We start from the raw sequence: 21582 nt of genomic DNA, 5'->3' as shown, positions 1-21582 counted from the left end.
TAGAAGGCAGTTTTCCCTCTTAGACTGAAGGCACCTTTAAAACTACACTTAACCGGGATAAAACCTGTTGTCGACGTCATTTTTAAATGCAAATAATAAAATATCGACACCAAAAATGTATGTAGGTAAGACATGAACAATGTACATCTACAAACTAAATGGAAGATTCAAACAATTTCGAATTTATATTATTGGCATAAGCTGTAATATGGCATAAAATCTACTTAAACTATCATTAGTGAAGCCTTATCAATAATTCCAGGTAATCGTTCAAAGAAGGTATTCTTTTTGTGTCAGGCGATAACTTGTATAGAAAACAATAATCACCTTTAAATTACTGTTTACATTAATTTATTTCGTGAAACATTGAATTCTCTCGTTAATCACTCATGTATAATTAACAATTATCGTGTGACATATATACCGACGTTTTTTACACACAAAAAAGGTATAGTGAGATTAGTGGACACTTATTTTACAGAAGATTTTTTAAAAGATAATGAATTCTTGACGGCATCTTAAAATATTAATTTTTTTTTTATTTATTTATATATATTTAGGGATTCTACAGTATTCACTGCCTTCCCTCGCTCAACCGTTTCCATCTCTCTCTGTTGTTCCATTTTCCATCGTTTAGTCCTCTCTTATTCATGGCGTCGTCTACTTCGTTCCTCCAGGATTTTCGGGGTCGTCCTCTTTTCCTCCTTCCTATGGGGCTCCATTCGGTTATTCTCTTTATCCATCTGCTGTCGCTAGTTCTTCTTACATGTCCATACCACTTTAGTCTTTTTTGTTCTATATATGTTAGTATGTCTGTTTCTATTGATGTTCTTTGCTTTATTTCGTCATTACTTCTCCTATCCATTCTTATTACTCTGCAGCATCTTCGCAGGCATTCCATCTCTGTTGCTACTATCTTACTGCTGTTTTTCTTGTTTATGATCCAATTTTCAGCCCCATATGTCATAATACTTCGCACTAATGTTTTATAAATCTGCGTTTTTGTCTTCATATTTAGGTGTCTATCCCACCATACTGAGTTAAGTTGTCGGATTGCTGTTCTTGTTTGTCCTAATCTTTGTGTAATTTCTTCCTCTGTTGTTGCCTTTTTCGTGATTATAAACCCCAGGTATTTGAATTTATCCTTTCCTTTGATTGTTACGTTGTCATCAATCTGTAGATCTTCTATGTCGTCTTCACTTGTAGATAGGTACTCTGTTTTCGCGAGGTTAATATCGCGAAATTTATTTATTTCAAAACAAGTATAGGGTGACGCCTATGGTTTTTTGACCTGTTGAGGATTTGCATACATAATGTGCTATCAATATGATGGAAAAGGACTATAATAAATGTGATACGATATTCGAATTGTAGGAGTTGTAAATCAAATACGCCGTTTACTAATAAAAAAATCAAAATAATATGGGTTCACAACATTTTGACAGCTCTTCTTACATTTTAATGGGTAATATTTCGGTGAGCCAGCTGTAGCAAGAGACGAATTCACGATACGTTTAAAAAAATTAATAAAAATTTTTATTTCAAATCCTTTATAAAATGTATATAATAAAATACCCAAACGGGCTATATCACAAATACATTACAGAACGTTTTCGGAATGTAAATTCCATCATCAGTGTAACCTGAAAGTATATAACCACTTTAATTAAAAAGAACGTAAAATTTAAAATGTTGACTAAGGTTATGCAAAATGTGGTTAATACTTACGAAGTATACATGCTATGAGCCACTAAAATATATGGGTGAAAACCCTATAGATGTTATTAATTTATAGATATGTTACATTATATATTATTATAAATTAGGATGAAATCGGATGAACTGTTTAAATTGGTAACATGGCAATGTATGGCTCTACATAGGGTACGTGGTCCTGAGACAAAGTGTCTTCGAGGACCTGTTGATAACAACTGATAAAAATGACAATATTGACATGTTAGGACGGATGTCGAAACAAAGCAGTCAGTGCAACTTACGATAGTTGTCTAAAAATGACAGAAGCCAGCATTATTTAAAATTGAATAAGTTAAAATTATAATAATATAACAGTATCAACCATCAATGTTGTAGTCTGTAATGTGAATTTGTCCTATATTTATGTTGAAAAACATTGAAAAAATTTGTTTTATAAATTAATGTAGGTAGGCTGGAGTACGTGAAATTTTGTAGGTATCGATAGGCAACCAACTATACATGTGTCTAAATTTATTTGTTCTTAACTAAAGATTTTAACAACAGGTCCTGTATGTTATGAAACATTTGCGACCTAGGAAATAGTAAAAAAGACATATGTAGGAAGATGGTTCTATAAAATTTATTGTTGAGGAGTGATAAGTAAATGTTATGTTTGAATGTGCTGTTGAGATGAAATTTGAATATGAAAAGAAAGTTTTGTAATGTAATGTTCATGTAGTGCTTAACTTACAGCGTAAGCATGGGAGGCCCTCTATGTCCAAAAACAACATTTGGTACATGGTGAATATAATAGATTTTTTGAGTTATAAGTTCATGAACATAAATTACTGGTTCGGTGTGAAGAATAAAGATGGTAAGTTGTTTTGTGTGTTGAAAAGTATGCAAGACAAACAGAAAATTGATGGCTGAAAGGTGGTTTGGTATTGTATTGTTCAAACATTGCTAAAGTTATAACTTAAGAAAAAGAAAAAGGCCCTACATGTTAAAAGGAACATTTGGTACCTGAGAATTAAAAAAAGGATGAGTTATAAGTTTAAGTTTAAGGTAGGTAGATGAAGTTAATACTTAATAAGCTTGTGGTGTGTATTGTAACGATATGTAAAATCTGCAAGAGTAGTTGGGTTTTAGGTGGCTTTGTTGAATTTACTAAAGTTATGTGATATTTTAATATTATTGTGAAAGAAGAAAAGACTCTACAAGAGGCTGAAGTCTCCAGAGATCCGGAACCAAACCCTGAGGGAAAGTGGGTAAGTAAAATAAAGTGTAGTGAAAACAGTATGAAAATGTGATAATATGTGGTTAAGTAGGTAAAGATGTATGGTAATGAAAAATTTTTTAAGGGGAAGTGGAATAATCTGCTCTGAATTTAGTTTGTAGAAAAGGGGCATGGAGAATATTAGGTATGAGGTCAGACTTGACGCTTAGATTCCTAGAAAGAAATGAGGAAAGAAGGGGAGTTGGATATATTGAAAAAAGTTTGAGAGGACTAAGGAGGATTAATAGGTGATAGAAGAAGAACGAAAAATTTAAATACTAATAAAGAAGTAAAGTAAGAGTGTGGGATATGAGAATAGTTGACGATGGAGCGGAAGGAAGTCTCGATTGAATGAGACATGGCGATTAACACAATTTGGACTTCTCTGTTTTGCTTTAATAATTTCTAGGTCTTCATATAAGTCTAGATAGAGAAAGTTTTTTTGAGGGATATTATAAATAAGTGAAAAGTCTTCTGGGATATTGAGGGTGTGGTTATGTTCTTTAAGATGTTGAGAGAAAGTGGAAGTGTTTTCTCTTTTTGTGTGCTCTAGAGAGCATGAAGACAATGATCTACATGTTCTTTCTATATAGGTGGCATCACAATCAGAACATTTGAGTCTATAAACACCACTACGGTTCATATAATTGATGCGGTCTGTGGAATTAGATATATACTGACCCAAGTTATTGGGTACTTTAAAAGAAACATGGATATTTTCTACCGAACGTTTAATTAAATTTCGAGTATATCCAGAAAGACTCTCATGATGGTATGGAAGTAAAAGGTTATTGGGTTTGGTGGTAGGGTTTTTGGGGAACGCAGTCTCCTGCAAGTTCTTAAGGCGTCTTCTATGGATGAGTTTATTGATGATGTGATCATAACCGTTATTTACTGCTATTGAAAGTGGAATGAGTATATGAATGAGAAAGTGGAATGGTTCCCAGGCGATGGATGTAACTATGAAAAGCTTCATATTTATGAGACATGGGGTGGTTAGATGAGAAGGGTATTACATGGTAAGTCTGTGTGGGTTTCCTATAAATACTGATATTGACTAAATGACCAGTTTGACTTCGATGGGATGTGAAGTGAGTAACACTATGCCGTAAACCCCTATCTTTTGTAGTACTGTTTATCCATAGATATTCCGATACACCAGCACATGCTAGGCCAAGTAGCAGACTAGTCTTTATAATGTTAAGTTGTTTTCTGGTCAGAACTTGAACAATCAATTCACTAAAATACATTTATTTTACATATTCCCAACTGTCAACAAAAGCACGTGAAAGCCAAACAGGGTCTTTCTGAGGTGTATCATGTGATTTTTTAAAATATTTACTTTTGAAACTATTAGTGTAAGAATTTTTTGAAATTTAATCATTGTAAGCAAAATTTAATGTTTCATTCAAGAAAAATATGCTATAATAATATATTCATTAACTGAGAGATACATAATAAAGGGAACATTTTATATAAAGTAGCATTATCATAAGTTTATCAATGCATATAACATACCATTTAAATAATTATTTAGAGTCTGCGGAGCTACATGTGCTGCGGTCTTCGTCTGGATTTATTATTATGGGTTCTATATGGTTCTCTATTATATTGTCCACGTTCCACATTTTGGACTCGACTTTTTGTTGAACGTGTTGCACACATTTCTGCCACTTAGTTGGACGAATATTATTTATTGCACAATAAAAACTATTTTTCGTATCTGCAAATTTAAAAGTAGTGTTTATGACTGCTACATAATTTTTTGCTTCTGTCCAGATGAGCTCAATCGGATTGAGCTCACAATGGTATGGGGGCAGCCCTAACACTACTTTGTTTTGGCTTTTTGCCATCTTATCAATGAAATATTTATTTGTTCCTTATGTTCCTTAACGGTAGCCAGCAGTTGCACTTTTAACATGGAGTCTAACTATATTTTTTGATTTCAGATTTCAGCCAGGCTTGGATGTCAGCTTTTCTAGAAGCAGTAATTGAAATTTTTTCCAATTTTCTGGAATGATAAGACGCGTTGTCCAATACGATGATGGAGTTGTCTTTTAATCGGGGCAGTATATTTTTTAACCAATTTTCGAAAGATTTCCCGTACATCTCTTCATGGTAGTCCCCACTGTTTTTTTATTCAAACACCCACAGCCCTTCTGGAACAAACCCATTTTCACTGCCAATGTGACAGATTATTAGTCTTCTTCTTTTCCTGAAAATTTTATTATTTTAAAATTACTTGAAGTGAAAAAGCACATAAACATTTATCTGCAGGATTTTTTAACCCCGTAGAAAGTCCATCTAAAAACGCTTGTTTATAAGACGTTACCGAATTGTCGACCCATACTTTGAAATTTGGTGTGACCAGCGTTTAGCCAAGTTCTGTCTAAGTAGTAAATTTTGCGGTTTTCATTTCTGTAGGACTTAATTTTTATCAGAAATTCTCGTCTCCACAAGACAATTTCGTCCCTGTCCATCAAAATGCTGTTTCGCTGACAATATTGAAACTTAAAATTTATTTTTTTTAATAATTTAAAAAACGTAGTTCTTTTAAAGTTAGGAAAAACTGGATCTTTATTAACAATCCTTAGAACTTTGTCTATTCTGGGTATTTTATTTCGAAAAAAGAATTTATGGATTAGTCTTCTTATTGCTTCTCCGTCAAATTCATCCAGCGAGTTAACAATACTTTTACGATGCTCAACTGATTTTGGTGTCGACAATATTCCCGTAATTTCATATTCATGAACCACATTGCGTACATAATGGCTACACATGCCTACAATAGATAAAAAGTAACAATATTTGTTAAATAAAGTGCTAAAATCTGTTTTATCTGCTACTCTAATAGAAATCGCACTCTTCGACATTATAGGACTCCTGCATTTTAGTTTTAAATAAATTTAGAATCATTTCCTTCGTTTTAACGTCAAAATCTCCCTTTACTGGTCTTTTTTTTATGTGGAGTGAGGGTAAAATCAATATCAAGGAGTTCATCGGCTGTATCAGTGCTTGACATTTTTGTTATTCTATTTTTCTTCAATAACTTAATGTACTTAGTTGATTGAGAGAATGTCAAAATAGCCTAGGGAAAAAAATATGTAATGTAATAAAACCAGCATCATTGAAAATATCGGTAAAGTTATGAAACTGCATTCTGTATATTTTGTCAAGTCCAGAAATATTCCATTCACTCACGATAAAACCTCCCCAAAGAACAGCTTGGATTGACATGACATTTGGCATACATATAGCTCACATGTTAAATAAAAAAAGTTATGTTGTGCCCATGTGTGTTTTTGCCGTAGGGGTGAGTTTCACCCATTCGCAGGGGTGAAAAAACATACTTTCAAAATAAGTCAGGAATTGGATAAAATGATTAATTCCAAGCAACCTTTGTTCTAGAGTTTTTTCACTGAGTCAATACTTTTCGAGTTATTTGCGAGTGAATACGTTCATTTTTCAATAACAAAAACACAAGGTTCTTAGACGGTTTTTGCAAATAAGTCAAAAAGTATTTGTAGAACACCGGGGGATTTTATCTTCTCCTCCTGACGTGTTGCTCACTGCCTGTTGGGGCAGTACCTTCGATCTGGTTCTAATTATATCTATTAATTAATTAAAATGTGTTACCTTACATTTGGCGATCACACTTCCCGTATTACACTTTAAAAAACATCTTACTACTTGAGAAACTTTATTTTGCGTTAATTGAACATTGTGTGTTGAAAAATGAGCGAATTAATTTTAATTAATCAAATGTGACAGTGACACAATGACTGATGTTTTTTTTCTAATAAAATTGAGAAGAGAATACGTGATAATCTCGCAATTATGTGCAAAGAGTATATGCAACATCTATCGTGCATTCTCGGGTACAACTCGACTTAAAACTAAAAGTAGTATTTTTTAAAAAAGGGTGTTCGTCATTTGGATCATAATTTTAGGTTGCGCTACGCAACATAGTCCCCCTCTTGATGTGAACGCATCAAAAAAAAATATTTATGTACAATTTGAAGAAAGGTATAACTAATCTAAAAAAAAAACTATTAAAATTCTTGAAGGTGAGTCATAGGAAGAGGACACAGTTTAGCAATAGAGCGAACGTATAACCCTTCAGGAGTTCTGACCTTAACAACTCTTACCTTGTTGTCCTTTCCCGGATATGTCTCAACTACCCGTGCTATAGGCCATTTGAGAGGAGGCGAGTTTTCGTCCTTAAGCAAGACGAGATCATCAGGCTTTATGCCTACCTGAGGAGTGAACCATTTAGGTCTATTTTGAAGCCTATTAAGATAATCGCGAGTCCAAACCTTCCACATATGCTGCTGAATTCTTGTGCATTTATTCCACAAAGACAATTTATTTTCTTGAATATCAGAGAGATCTAATTCAGGATAAGACATTAAGTTAGATCCAATAAGGAAGTGTCCGGGAGTAAGAAAGGCGAAATCGGACGGGTCGTCTGAGAGCGCACAGATAGGGCGTGAATTGAGCACTGCTTCAATCTGCGAAAGTACAGTGGATAGTTCTTCGAAAGTAAAATTGGAGTTACCCATTATTCTTACGAGATGATATTTGAAGCTCTTTATGGCAGCTTCCCAAATACCACCGTGGTGTGGTGAGCGTGGAGGGATAAACTTCCATTGAATTTGACATGAAGTAGCGAAAGAGCGAATAGATTCAGAGGTATCACCTTTGAGAAGCAACTCATAAAGTTCTTTCAATTGATTTTTCGCACCTAGAGAGTTGGTGCCATTATCGCTGAAAATGATACTCGGATTACCCCTTCGGGCGATAAATCTTTTCAGAGTCAATAAGAACGCTTCAGTAGAAAGACTGGAAATTAATTCCACATGCACGGCGCGAGTAGCTAAACATACAAACACTGCCATATAGGCCTTAGTAAGGGGAGCTCTCTTGAGTTTAGAGGTCTTGATTGGAAATGGACCACCAAAATCAACTCCAACGTTTATAAATGGACGTGCAATTTGAACTCTTTCCCTCGGGAGATTAGCCATGATTTGGGAAGCGACTTGTGCGTTAAAACGGTAACAAGTGAGACAATTTTGTATTATACGTTTGATTTGTCGAAGACCATCAAGAGGCCAGAATTTCAATCTAACATTGGACAGTGTATTTTGAGGGCCAGAATGTAGAAGTCTTCTATATTCTCGGGTAAGTAATAAATTGACAATATGTGATTTTGAGGGCAACAGTAGAGGGAATTTCTGATCATAAGAAACATCTGAAAAGAGAAGACGACCGCCTACTCGTATCATTTGAGACGAATCTAGAAAGGGATTCAATTTACCAATAGACTTATCGTTAAGCAGACGATTATCCATTAAAAATTGGATTTTCGAACTGAAGAAATGTGACTGGGTCAATTTGATAATCATTAATTCAGAACTAGAGAGTTCATTTGGAGTGAGAGGACCTGTACGTCTACGAGACTTAGCTCTTACATTGTGAATAAAACGAATGCAGTATGCAAAAGCTCTCTGAAGTCGAGTGAAACATGAAAATTTGCAGAGGGCATCATACACTTGTGAATCTGGTTTTCTGATCAGATGAGTAACCCTTTTGAGTTCAGGCAGTTCATCAACATTAATACTCGAAGGACCATTATATACAAAGAGGTTGAAATCAAAGTGTGGATCTGACAAAAATTGAGGACCATTAAACCAAAGATCACAATCAAGTAACTGCAAGGGTGTAGCACCACGAGATAATATATCCGCAGGGTTGTCTTTCGATCGTACATGTCTCCATGTATGGTTGGAGGTGAGTTCTTGAATTTGAGTTACTCTATTGGCTACAAAGGTAGACCAACGAGAAGGGTGTGAATTAATCCATGCGAGGACGACTTCGGAATCTGTCCATAAATTGACAGAATTTATCTGAGATTGGGATGGAATCAAGACAGAAAGAATCTTCGTAACAAGATTAGAGAGTAATAATACTCCTAGAAGTTCTAATCGAGGAAGAGTCACAACTTTTACAGGACTAACACGACTCTTTGAGGAGATTAGATTGCAAGAGATAAAGCCATTTTCATGTGATGTTCTTAAATAAACGCAAGCACCATACGCGCTAAGACTTGCATCCGAAAACCCATGTATTTGAGTACTTGTTACATTGCTAGAATTTTGCAGCAACCTAGGAATCTTGAGATTGGAGAGGTGAGGAAGTGTTTGTAAAAATAGATTCCATTGTGTAAGTAAATTTGGACTGAGGTGGTCATCCCAATTCGACCTTTCTAACCAAATCTTTCTCATAATTAATTTAGCAGATACCACTACCGGGTTAATCAATCCGATAGGGTCATAAATGGAAGCAATTAAAGAAAGAACTTCTCTTTTTGTATAGGTATCCTTAACGGTAACCTTTGGCACAAGAACTGAAAAATGATCGGAGTGAGAATTCCAACATAGGCCGAGAATTTTGTTCGTATTTTCAGGATTGATTACATAACTAGCTTCATTAGAGATATGAGAAATACCTGCGAGAAATTCAGGTGAGTTTGCACACCATTTATGAAGCGAGAAACAAGCGAGGTTCAAACATTCGGTTAATTGACGATGAATTTCGAAGAGTGTTTCAAAATCGTTACAGCCATACAGCACATCATCGATATAACAGCAATTTAAAAGAGCATCACTAGCCAAGGGAAATTTGTCGGAATGTTTTTGAGCTAATTCCTTAAGACATCTAGTGCTGAGAAAACCGGAGTTATTTAATCCATAAGTGACAGTTTCAAGTTGAAGACATTTCAAATCCTCTTGAGGTGAATCACGCCATAAGATGTTCAACAGAAATACCTGTTCGGGATTTACTCGAATTTGTCTGTACATATGACGTAGATCTGCTACAATACAGTATTTAAATAATCTAAAATTTATCAAAATATCGAATAATTCGCGTTGTACCGTATAACCAGGAAGCATTATGTCATTAAGACTTAGATTTGAGGTAGTTTTCATACTGCCATCAAAGACAACACGCAACTTATTTGTTACGCTATCCTTTAAAACGCAATGGTGAGGAATAAAGTATTTTAAATCAGAGTGAATATTTCAGAGTGGAGAGAGGCACATATCTGCAATGTCCAAGTGCAATATATTCATGAATAAATTGTTTATACTGTGAGTATAATTGATCTGACTTGATCAGTTTCTGTTCGAGGTTTAGGAATCGCTTCTTTGCGAGGAAAAACGATTCGCCCAATTTTTTATATTCGTTGGGAGATTTGAAAGGGAGATCTACTTGGAATCTACCAGATGATAATATTTTAAGTGACGATTTAAAAATATCTTCGGCTTGTTGCTCCGAAGGAGTTAGGATTTTTGGAGTACAAGTAGAAGACGAGATTTCTTCTATTTCCCAAAACGACCGTACGAGTGAATCGATATTTTGAGTTTGAACGAACAAGGATACTTCATTTCGAGGTTGAGTATTTTCTTGAATGTTAAGTATAGAATATGAGTCAATTGACCCAGATGATTGAGGTACATTTCCACCTACAAGATAACCGAGATGAGTATTTGTTAAGGTAGGAAGATTAGGGCCTAATTTTATTAACCCGTAAGTAAGTAAGTCGAAATAAACATCTGCTCCAAGCAGCATTTGAACTTCGGCAGGAGTACAAAATTCTGGATCAGCTAGGTGAATGTTTGGTGGAATTTTGAGAGCATTAAAATCCAATGTAATTTGAGGGTGCTTACAAGTGATGGTTGGGAGAATCGCACAAGAGAGTGTAAAATGTTTTGTGGGATTAACATTTGAGAAAATATTTAAATCCACCATTTTATTCGACGTCGAACAGATTTCGGATATTCCAGAAATTTGAAGACTTTTTGTGTAAGGAATACATTTCAAGCGACTTGCTAATTCCTCAGTGATAAACGAAAGCTGACTAGCTGAGTCTGTAAGGCAGCGAACCTTAACGGGATTATTATGAGAATCATAAATTGTAACACATGCTGTTTGGAGTAGAACCTCCTTTTTGCCTGAGAGTGTAGAGAGAGATGATGCTCGGTAGACATCATTAGACTGAGATTGATTTGCTATTCGTGGGATTGCAGGTGAACTTGAAGTTTCGCTTTGAGTATTGGGATCACGAGATACATTAGAGTGAGTACGAGAATTTGGAGTATCATGCATATTGTGAGACTGGCGAGTATTTTGAGAATTATGATTTTCTTGTGAGTCTTGAGAGTGACGAGTGTTTTGGAAATGAGTGTTTCTAGTGGGTAGACTACGAGAATCTTGATTTGTTCTGAAACGAGAACTATTTGAGTTATGAGTAGAAGCGTTAGAGAAGTGGAGCAATGTGTGATGTCTCCTGTTACATTTAGCGCAATTTGACGCAGAGGTACATGAGCTTGCTGAATGACCACTAGCCAAGCAGTTGAGACACGCTTTCTTTGCCTTGACCGTTTGAAAACGCTCATCTTCAGACATATTTAAGAATTCCCGGCAAGTGTATATTTTATGGGAGTTATTTTGACATAAGAAACATTTAAAATACTAATTATTACTACTATACTGCAAATTATTGCTCACTGTGTTAAGAGAAGTAAAACGAGAAGGTTGTTTTTGTTTCGGAGAATGAGAGTATTCAGGAACAAGATTTTCGAGAATTTTGCATTTTCTTTCAATAAATTCAAGGAACTCCATTAAACTTGGGAGTTTGTTTATATTACGCTCGGTTTCAAATGATCTTTTAGTATTATAGTCTAATTTTTGAGTAAAGAGATTGATGAGAATTAAATCAGTGAGTTGATTCGAGATGTTGAGGTTTTCTAAAGCAGCGAGATGGCTTTTAATTTGAGTTAAGAAATCCCTTAGAGCATGTGCATTGGGTTTTGTTATGAGTGGAGCATTTAATAAACTGTTCAAATGACTGTTTACTATTAAATATTTATTTTCAAATCTATTGCATAAATTTTGTATTGCAATTTCAAAATTGGAATCAATTATTTCTAGATTGTCAATTAACTTTAACGGTTCATTCCTTAACACTGATTTGAGATAAATAAGTTTTTGAGCATTAGATAACTGTTTATCATTTGTTATTAATTTGGTGAAAACATCAAAAAAGCTGGGCCATTCTGAGATTTCGCCCGAGAAAAAAGGTATTTTTAATTCTGGCAACTTTACATTTTGAATTGTGCTAACAGATGGTATTACATTTGTTACAATAGGTTGAGTTTGAACTGGTTTTGCAGATAATTGCGTGATTTTCTCGTACAAATATGAATCTAAATTATAATACTGTTCTTCAACTATGTCTCTATCTGAACAATATTTATCAAAATCTTCTAATTCAAGTTCCTTTTGTAGGTTGAGATACTCGCGATAAGTTTCATTTAATACATTTTTGCGTGCAATATATTGACCGCAATCTAAAACTACATTTTGGTTTTTTGAGACAAATGTTTGAATTCTAGTAATACAAGCTTTAGTATGCCCTCTCAATTTTATAATTTTTGCAACATCAGTCATTTTGAACGTGAGAAAAAATAATACAAATTTTAAATACAACAAGAGATACTTAGTATCATGAACTAAATAATATTACCATAAAAATCTACTTATAATCACTGCGAATCTAAAATCTAAAAATAAAATGACATGCGACGATGCAAAAAACAATTCGTAAAAGTTACAATAAATGATCAAACCGCACATTAAGTCCAACCGCGACCTCACATAAACTCCTTATCCCTTGCAAGTGTCGATGTCGATATACCGGCCTCCCGGCGCTAATAGAACAACCTTGGATCCTGGAACCGCCAAAACTCCAATGTGTGTATATGAGAGAATAAAAACTATGTCTTTTCTTTGCGAAGAAATGAGGAAGCGAGTGATGTTTTTTACGAATAGTGTGAGAAAATCTTGAGTACTGCGTGAAAACGCCTTTGCTGAAACGAGAGATGATCGCCCTCGTGCTATAATTAATGAAAATTCAGCTTCCAGCTTTACATAAACGGGAACAGTTGCTGTATCCGGCTCGTTAGGAACATGTAGAACACCGGGGGATTTTATCTTCTCCTCCTGACGTGTTGCTCACTGCCTGTTGGGGCAGTACCTTCGATCTGGTTCTAATTATATCTATTAATTAATTAAAATGTGTTACCTTACATTTGGCGATCACACTTCCCGTATTACACTTTAAAAAACATCTTACTACTTGAGAAACTTTATTTTGCGTTAATTGAACATTGTGTGTTGAAAAATGAGCGAATTAATTTTAATTAATCAAATGTGACAGTGACACAATGACTGATGTTTTTTTTTTCTAATAAAATTGAGAAGAGAATACGTGATAATCTCGCAATTATGTGCAAAGAGTATATGCAACATCTATCGTGCATTCTCGGGTACAACTCGACTTAAAACTAAAAGTAGTATTTTTTAAAAAAGGGTGTTCGTCATTTGGATCATAATTTTAGGTTGCGCTACGTAACAGTATTCTATCAAACAAATATTCTTAGCAAAAATATAGCTTATAAAATAGCAAAAAAAAATTGTGTACGTATAAAGCCAGAAGCACATTTGCAGCTAATGAAAAGTAGCTTCTTATTCGTCAAATACCAAATCGAATATTTCAATGTAAAAGAATAAAAAAAACCAGCACTTTCCCCGACAGCGAGTTTTCCCCGACAAGTGCTTAATTTTTTTTATATATCTCCTTGAAATATTCGATTTGAAATTTAGTTTACTTTTATTAGCTACAACTCTACTTTTACTGAGTCCACAAACTTCATACAGGTATAACTGCATCATTTTTTTTAACTTTTATATAAACTTGTTTTTTTTAATTGAAAAATGATCATATTCACTCGCAAATAACTCGATAAGTATTGACTGTGTGCAAAAACTGTATAAAATTAAAGTTTTTTAGAATTAGTCAGTTTATTCTATTCTGGACTTATTTTAAATGCATGTTTTTTACACCCGAGAAGGGGTGAAACTAACTCTCATCTCAAAAGCACACATCGAAACAATCACTTTTTTTTGCCGTTAGGTATGTATATGCCAAATTTTATGTTAATCCAAGCGGTTCTTTAATATTTACAACAAAAACCGTGAATAAATGGACTAATAACGAAACAAAACTTTTTGAAACATCAATAAATAAAAATATTGGTTTTTCTTATCATTATTAAAGTGATTACCGTAAGCTATTTTTAGTTTTGGTTAACAAATACTTTGTTTTTGGATACTAAAAGTTCACTACACACTATAAAACTTAATACACTTAAACTAAACTCTAAAAAATAACACGACCATTCAATAATTTAACAATAACTATAACATATAACACACAATATACTAACTTAAAAACCAATACGCTACAATTTAAATTTAAACAGACTGGCAAGTTTGGACCTGTTAAATAAGTATCCGTCTGGCTTAAGGCAATAAATTATATTTAATAGTCTCTTGACTGATGAGAGGGCGAATATCAACACGTGCGTTTGTTGACAGTTAGGAATTTGCTGAACGAATGTACTTTAGATCATTCACGATAAACTCTTAGCCGCTTGGCTATATGACTTACAATTTTATTCTAGTCGTAAATAAACTTTTTATGTATTTTTAAAGGATTAATAAATAGTTAAATAGATAATACTACAATAAAAATTAATTTGTATTCTGTGATTTAAAACTATCGTTATTATCATACCTAGAATATTTAGACCAAATAAAGTAAATCCATTATTAACCGTCTTGGATAGAAAATATATTACAACAATAAAAATATTTATATAAAACATTAAACTTTTTACTTACAGCTTGGTTTATAAATCATCAGAATCCTGTGAATTTATTAGGTCTTCTGACTCGTTGTCGCCAATCGTTACTATTACAGGTTTAAGAACATTTTCCATTATCCCATCCAGCTTCCACATTTTCTCTTCTATTTTCAATACATCGTCAACAGCGTTCTTTCAATTTATAAGATGTGTACAATCTATACTGGTTTCTAATATGCGTTGAACATCATCAATTTTAAATGTTACGTTCTCTCGGGCAACATATCCCTTCATGTGAGCTCAAATTAATTCAATTGTGCAGAATGACGGTATTAGATTTTTGCTTTGATACAGTGCAGCAACAACCGCTGATACGTATTTCGACCTTTTTAGGTCTCTTCAGAACGGTATAGTCACTGCTCTGAACCAAAACAAAAATCTCTCCCGTTCTAGACAATAGTTATTAAAATAACTATATACAGACGTAACTACGCCATCTAAAAACAAAAAGAGAAATCAAACGATTTCTACTTAGCGAAACCGAATTCAAATCTTAACCACTGTGTTTCCTAAAATTTGCGAAACAAACAGCTGGATGAATTACTCGGCAAGGGAATCTAAAATTGCATTACACAAGCCGTTCATCCTAGTCAAAATTCGTAGTGAATTCAGTTTCTCGTACTTCCAACAGAGTAAATAACAAAACAGAATGACGGTATTAGATTTTTGCTTTGATACAGTGCAGCAACAACCGCTGATACGTATTTCGACCTTCTTAGGTCTCTTCAGAACGGTATAGTCACTGCTCTGAACGAAAACAAAAATCTCTCCCGTCCTAGACAATAGTTATTAAAATAACTATATACAGACGTAACTACGCCATCTAAAAACAAAAAGAGAAATCAAACGATTTCTACTTAGCGAAACCGAATTCAAATCTTAACCACTGTGTTTCCTAAAATTTGCGAAACAAACAGCTGGATGAATTACTCGGCAAGGGAATCTAAAATTGCATTCCACAAGCCGTTCATCCTAGTCAAAATTCGTAGTGAATTCAGTTTCTCGTACTTCCAACGAAGTAAATAACAAAACAGAATGACGGTATTAGATTTTTGCTTTGATACAGTGCAGCAACAACCGCTGATACGTATTTCGACCTTCTTAGGTCTCTTCAGAACGGTATAGTCACTGCTCTGAACCAAAACAAAAATCTTTCCCGTCCTAGACAATAGTTATTAAAATAACTATATACAGACGTAACTACGCCATCTAAAAACAAAAAGAGAAATCAAACGATTTCTACTTAGCGAAACCGAATTCAAATCTTAACCACTGTGTTTCCTAAAATTTGCGAAACAAACAGCTGGATGAATTACTCGGCAAGGGAATCTAAAATTGCATTCCACAAGCCGTTCATCCTAGTCAAAATTCGTAGTGAATTCAGTTTCTCGTACTTCCAACGAAGTAAATAACAAAACAGAATGACGGTATTAGATTTTTGCTTTGATACAGTGCAGCAACAACCGCTGATACGTATTTCGACCTTCTTAGGTCTCTTCAGAACGGTATAGTCACTGCTCTGAACCAAAACAAAAATCTCTCCCGTCCTAGACAATAGTTATTAAAATAACTATATACAGACGTAACTACGCCATCTAAAAACAAAAAGAGAAATCAAACGATTTCTACTTAGCGAAACCGAATTCAAATCTTAACCACTGTGTTTCCTAAAATTTGCGAAACAAACAGCTGGATGAATTACTCGGCAAGGGAATCTAAAATTGCATTCCACAAGCCGTTCATCCTAGTCAAAATTCGTAGTGAATTCAGTTTCTCGTACTTCCAACGAAATAAATAACAAAACAGAATGACGGTATTAGATTTTTGCTTTGATACAGTGCAGCAACAACCGCTGATACGTATTTCGACCTTCTTATGTCTCTTCAGAACGGTATAGTCACTGCTCTGAACCAAAACAAAAATCTCTCCCGTCCTAGACAATAGTTATTAAAATAACTATATACAGACGTAACTACGCCATCTAAAAACAAAAAGAGAAATCAAACGATTTCTACTTAGCGAAACCGAATTCAAATCTTAACCACTGTGTTTCCTAAAATTTGCGAAACAAACAGCTGGATGAATTACTCGGCAAGGGAATCTAAAATTGCATTCCACAAGCCGTTCATCCTAGTCAAAATTCGTAGTGAATTCAGTTTCTCGTACTTCCAACGAAGTAAATAACAAAACAGAATGACGGTATTAGATTTTTGCTTTGATACAGTGCAGCAACAACCGCTGATACGTATTTCGACCTTCTTAGGTCTCTTCAGAACGGTATAGTCACTGCTCTGAACCAAAACAAAAATCTCTCCCGTCCTAGACAATAGTTATTAAAATAACTATATACAGACGTAACTACGCCATCTAAAAACAAAAAGAGAAATCAAACGATTTCTACTTAGCGAAACCGAATTCAAATCTCTTCTGAAGAGACCTAAGAAGGTCGAAATACGTATCAGCGGTTGTTGCTGGACTGTATCAAAGCAAAAATCTAATACCATCATTCTGTTTTGTTATTTACTTCGTTGGAAGTACGAGAAACTGAATTCACTACGAATTTTGACTAGGATGAACGGCTTGTGGAATGCAATTTTAGATTCCCTTGGCGAGTAATTATTCATCCAGCTGTTTGTTTCGCAAATTTTAGGAAACACAGTGGTTAAGATTTGAATTCGGTTTCGCTAAGTAGAAATCGTTTGATTTCTCTTTTTGTTTTTAGATGGCGTAGTTACGTCTGTATATAGTTATTTTAATAACTATTGTCTAGGACGGGAGAGATTTTTGTTTTGGTTCAGAGCAGTGACTATACCGTTCTGAAGAGACCTAAGAAGGTCGAAATACGTATCAGCGGTTGTTGCTGCACTGTATCAAAGCAAAAATCTAATACCGTCATTCTGTTTTGTTATTTACTGCGTTGGAAGTACGAGAAACTGAATTCACTACGAATTTTGACTAGGATGAACGGCTTGTGGAATGCAATTTTAGATTCCCTTGCTGAGTAATTCATCCAGCTGTTTGTTTCGCAAATTTTAGGAAACACAGTGGTTAAGATTTGAATTCGGTTTCGCTAAGTAGAAATCGTTTGATTTCCCTTTTTGTTTTTAATTCAATTGTATTTAACTTGCAATGGTAAGCGAGAAGTCTCAAAACAGTAATACCATAAAATCTAGCCATTAAATTAATAGCATATTGACGAAATCTACTACGATGCTCCTTGATTATTGTCTTTAGTTCTGCTTTGACTATATCATATCCTCTGTAAATAAAATACATTTTTCTCGTAGCCAGCTCTGCATGCTGGATTTTCTATCGATCATTGTTGAAATGCGTTTAGCAAGGCAGCTGTGATCAGATGCATTATCCAATACTATGACAGAGTTACTTTCTGCACGGTAGAGAATGTTCTCGAACCACTTCTCTAATCATATGCAGTTTATGTCTTCATGATAGTCCCCAGTTTTCTTTAATATAAAGACCACCATTTTGCAGAAAACTAAGTAATGCTGCCAGTATGAGCAACAGTTAGACGCTGGCCCTTTCCTGATAGCGATCGCAATCTTGTCAATAAAACTTCAACAAAGGCTTGTTGTGCGTTTGTTACTGTTGTATCTTGCCAAACTTTTGTCGACTGTATGTCCGGCGTTAATTAAAGTCTTGTCGAGGTAATAAATTTTCAAAGAAAAATAAATGTACAGTTCTGCGGAGGATTTTTTTTATCAGCACTTATTTGCAGCTGGAGGTTTAAAACCATTTGTTAGTTTTTTCTCACGTACAATACGTTCAACTTTGCCTCCGATACTACTGTTAAAAAGAACAGCAACTAGCAGTTTTCGTTGAAGGTAGTGTTTTTTAATCTATCATATCATTTGTTTTGTCTCTACATTATTTGCTTTTTTTTTCTTGTGAGACGGGTCTATGACGTGGGTGTCGTGAACTTATACCACTTTTTATATCCATTTTTATTCTACAAAAAACTGATGGAATATACGGGAAATATTAGGTTACGTTAACGTAATATTTTGGCTTACTTCAAAATAAAAATAAAAACTAATTAACAAAATAATAGAAAAACTATTAAGACAAAGCAATTAAACACAAATTTAACAGATAATACTATAACAACAATAATAAACACTGATCGCAAAAACTGTTCGCATATTTTAAATAAAATTTTTTGCCGATGGATTGATCATTAACATGTTATGCAATTCCCACTAAGGTATTATCCAAACAATTTAATTTACAATAATCAACAAAAATGTAGTACAATCCCAAGTATGAATTTCACGGTGGTACTACATTCGCCATAGCAGCACATATTTACTTGTCGATAACAGTTTTTAGATAACATGAATCATTTTTTTTTTATTTACTTTAAAGTGCTTGCGACAGCTTCGGCCATTAGCACGAGGCACCGTGGATACAATTATATATAAGGTACAATTACATATTATAATATACTATAGTTATATATTATTTAGTAAGTTTTCTAGCTTCAGGAACTGGATAGCTGTGATGACTTGACTCTGGTTCGATAATATATCTGTGATGTCGCTCTTCATGTCCAGTTCTTGGCGTCATTTATTGTAATGAGGGCGGTCCACAGGGATGTTTAGAACGCTTAGTGGAGATTGGCAATAGTGACAGATTGGCTTAGGTGTAGAATTCATTAGGTGACCATGTGTAAATCTGGTGTGACCGATACGTAATCTTCTAGCAACAACCATCTCATTTCTAGTTATACCAGTGATAATGAACCGCTCAATCGTCTAATCTATTTGGTGTAAAAATGTAGTGGATTGTTTCCAATGATTCTGCCAGTAATTTCGTACGAGTTTCTTTATACTAGTTTTTAGGTAACTGGCAATTTGTATATTATGTGGTGTACAATTGGATATAGCAGCTTCTTTGGCAAAGCGATCGGCGTTGTCGTTACCCATAATACCAATGTGGGAGGGAATCCATATGATTATTTAACACCTATTCTTCAGTTAAAATTTGGCTTATTTTCCATTCAAAATAATAACACAATCATCCCCTATTTCCAAGTTTCATTAAAACATAAATTAAAAATAATATATTAAATATTTCCGCCATACAAATCCACCCGTCCAACTAATCATGCAATGACCCCTGTAGAAGTACATAATTGTCTCAAACCTTGGAATTTGGTGACATGTGGCCCTTAAAAAATTTTCGCTATCGCGTCACGTTGTTTGCATAGATTTCAATAAATTTGTTTGCTTTGTTTGCCTTCAGTGGAGAACCATCTAAATGAAGCCAAACGTTCGTTTAAAAATGTTTAAATCTTCGTATCTACGAATATGAACATTATTTGCTGCAGAGTTTGTGTGTGTTTTTTTTTTGTTAAGTTAGTTTGAAATAATGAGTAAAGTTTACAGTAGATATATAATAACATCGATAATATACTACATATTGAGTTGTAAGTTATGAACTATAAACATCTGTATTTCTTAAAAACTCTATGTCATCTGTTATATTTTAGAGAACTGATGAAGCTTTAGAAATATAAAGCAAAACGTCTTCGATAAATTATGAAGTAGTTAACTTCTTTTTTTATTTGCCAACATGAATGACCGATTAAACCTCTGAATTCACTAGTTGAATACTTTAGAAATATGTATATATAATTATGTATATATATGTATATATATATATATATATATATATATATATATGTATATATATATATACATATATGACATACATAGTCAGCGTATATAGATGCACTCGATAAACGATGTCGATGCAGTGAAAATAAACTGAAACCAAAGCGGTTTATTCACGAAAAGTCAAGAGTCCAGATGTTTGAATCGTCTCTTTACTTTAAAACTTGTTTGAACTTTGCAAGTACACTTGTAAATATCCCACTGATTTAGTGGAGCTCCAACAGATTTTACTAGACAAATATCAAGAACTTTTACCATCATTTTAAAACTTTTTACAGTATGTAGCAAATTTTTAATAATTCAATATGTTTTGCAGAATCTATTAAAATAAAATCACAATAGATACATGACTTAATCTGAATGATCAACTTGCCAAGTTAACTATACATTTCTTTTCACGAACACAACCACATTATATAAGTGATTTTTAAGTTCACTTTGAAAGCATTAATTATATTTGCTTTAATATAGTTTAAAACAATGATATAATTTACACCTAAATTTGGTTCAAAACAAAATCCATAGTGGGCGTTTAATATTTGAGTAACAACTAAAAATAAGAACTAATCTTTTAATCAGTTTACTGGTATTTTCCTCAGGATACTCACGTAGTCCTTGTTTCGAGTTGGGATCAGTATATTCCCTTGACCGCTTAACATACTCACCCGTGTTAACTCGGTATTAAACTACGTTTCTATTTTCGCATAACCGAGTTAACCCGTAACATATTTGTATGATATACAATGCGCCTACACGTTTTAACTCGTCTAGGGCTAAATAATGGTTCCCCCACTGGTTTTCTCGATTCTAATTTTAAACTTCCTACGATCGACCGCCGGTTGGAATATTTAGTCAAGGCCAAGGTAAGTCAAGTTTAGTGCATTTGGAAGGCAGATATAAGTGGCTTATTTATTAGTCTCTTGCAGTGCGTTAGTTATTTTTATTGTTTTTTATTTCTTTTATCGTCTGCAAAATGAGTAGTGATGAGTATTTATTAAGATTAGATGTATCTGATACCTAAACTAAAAGGAACAAAAGTGGTTCAGATACAAGTAAGGACCTTTCTTCAGAAAATTCTTCGACTTCG

At 34.0% G+C, this 21582-nt stretch overlaps 3 protein-coding genes across 6 annotated transcripts in view; 1 reads left to right on the top strand and 2 right to left on the bottom strand.

Annotated features, from left to right (window-relative positions):
- Positions 1-21582, top strand: part of LOC140434852 (5-hydroxytryptamine receptor 1-like) — a 1076278-nt gene that overhangs the window by 445883 nt on the left and 608813 nt on the right. The window lies entirely within an intron of this gene.
- On the bottom strand, positions 7024-9924 carry LOC140433901 (uncharacterized). The gene has a single exon (XM_072521875.1). It carries the CDS (start codon positions 9922-9924, stop codon positions 7024-7026), a length of 2901 nt encoding a protein of 966 aa, XP_072377976.1.
- LOC140433900 (uncharacterized) lies at positions 10040-11440 on the bottom strand. The gene has a single exon (XM_072521874.1). It carries the CDS (start codon positions 11438-11440, stop codon positions 10040-10042), a length of 1401 nt encoding a protein of 466 aa, XP_072377975.1.

This window comes from Diabrotica undecimpunctata, chromosome 2 (genome assembly GCF_040954645.1).
Source record: "Diabrotica undecimpunctata isolate CICGRU chromosome 2, icDiaUnde3, whole genome shotgun sequence".
Lineage (NCBI taxonomy): Eukaryota > Metazoa > Arthropoda > Insecta > Coleoptera > Chrysomelidae > Diabrotica > Diabrotica undecimpunctata.
The sequence above is the reverse complement of the archived record's forward strand: the minus strand, read 5'-3'. Positions and strand labels throughout refer to the sequence as shown.

Coding starts and splice junctions, on each gene's coding strand:
- LOC140433901 (XM_072521875.1), bottom strand. CDS start 9,924: ATGCTTCCTGGTTATACGGTACAACGCGAATTATTCGATATTTTGATA.
- LOC140433900 (XM_072521874.1), bottom strand. CDS start 11,440: ATGTCTGAAGATGAGCGTTTTCAAACGGTCAAGGCAAAGAAAGCGTGT.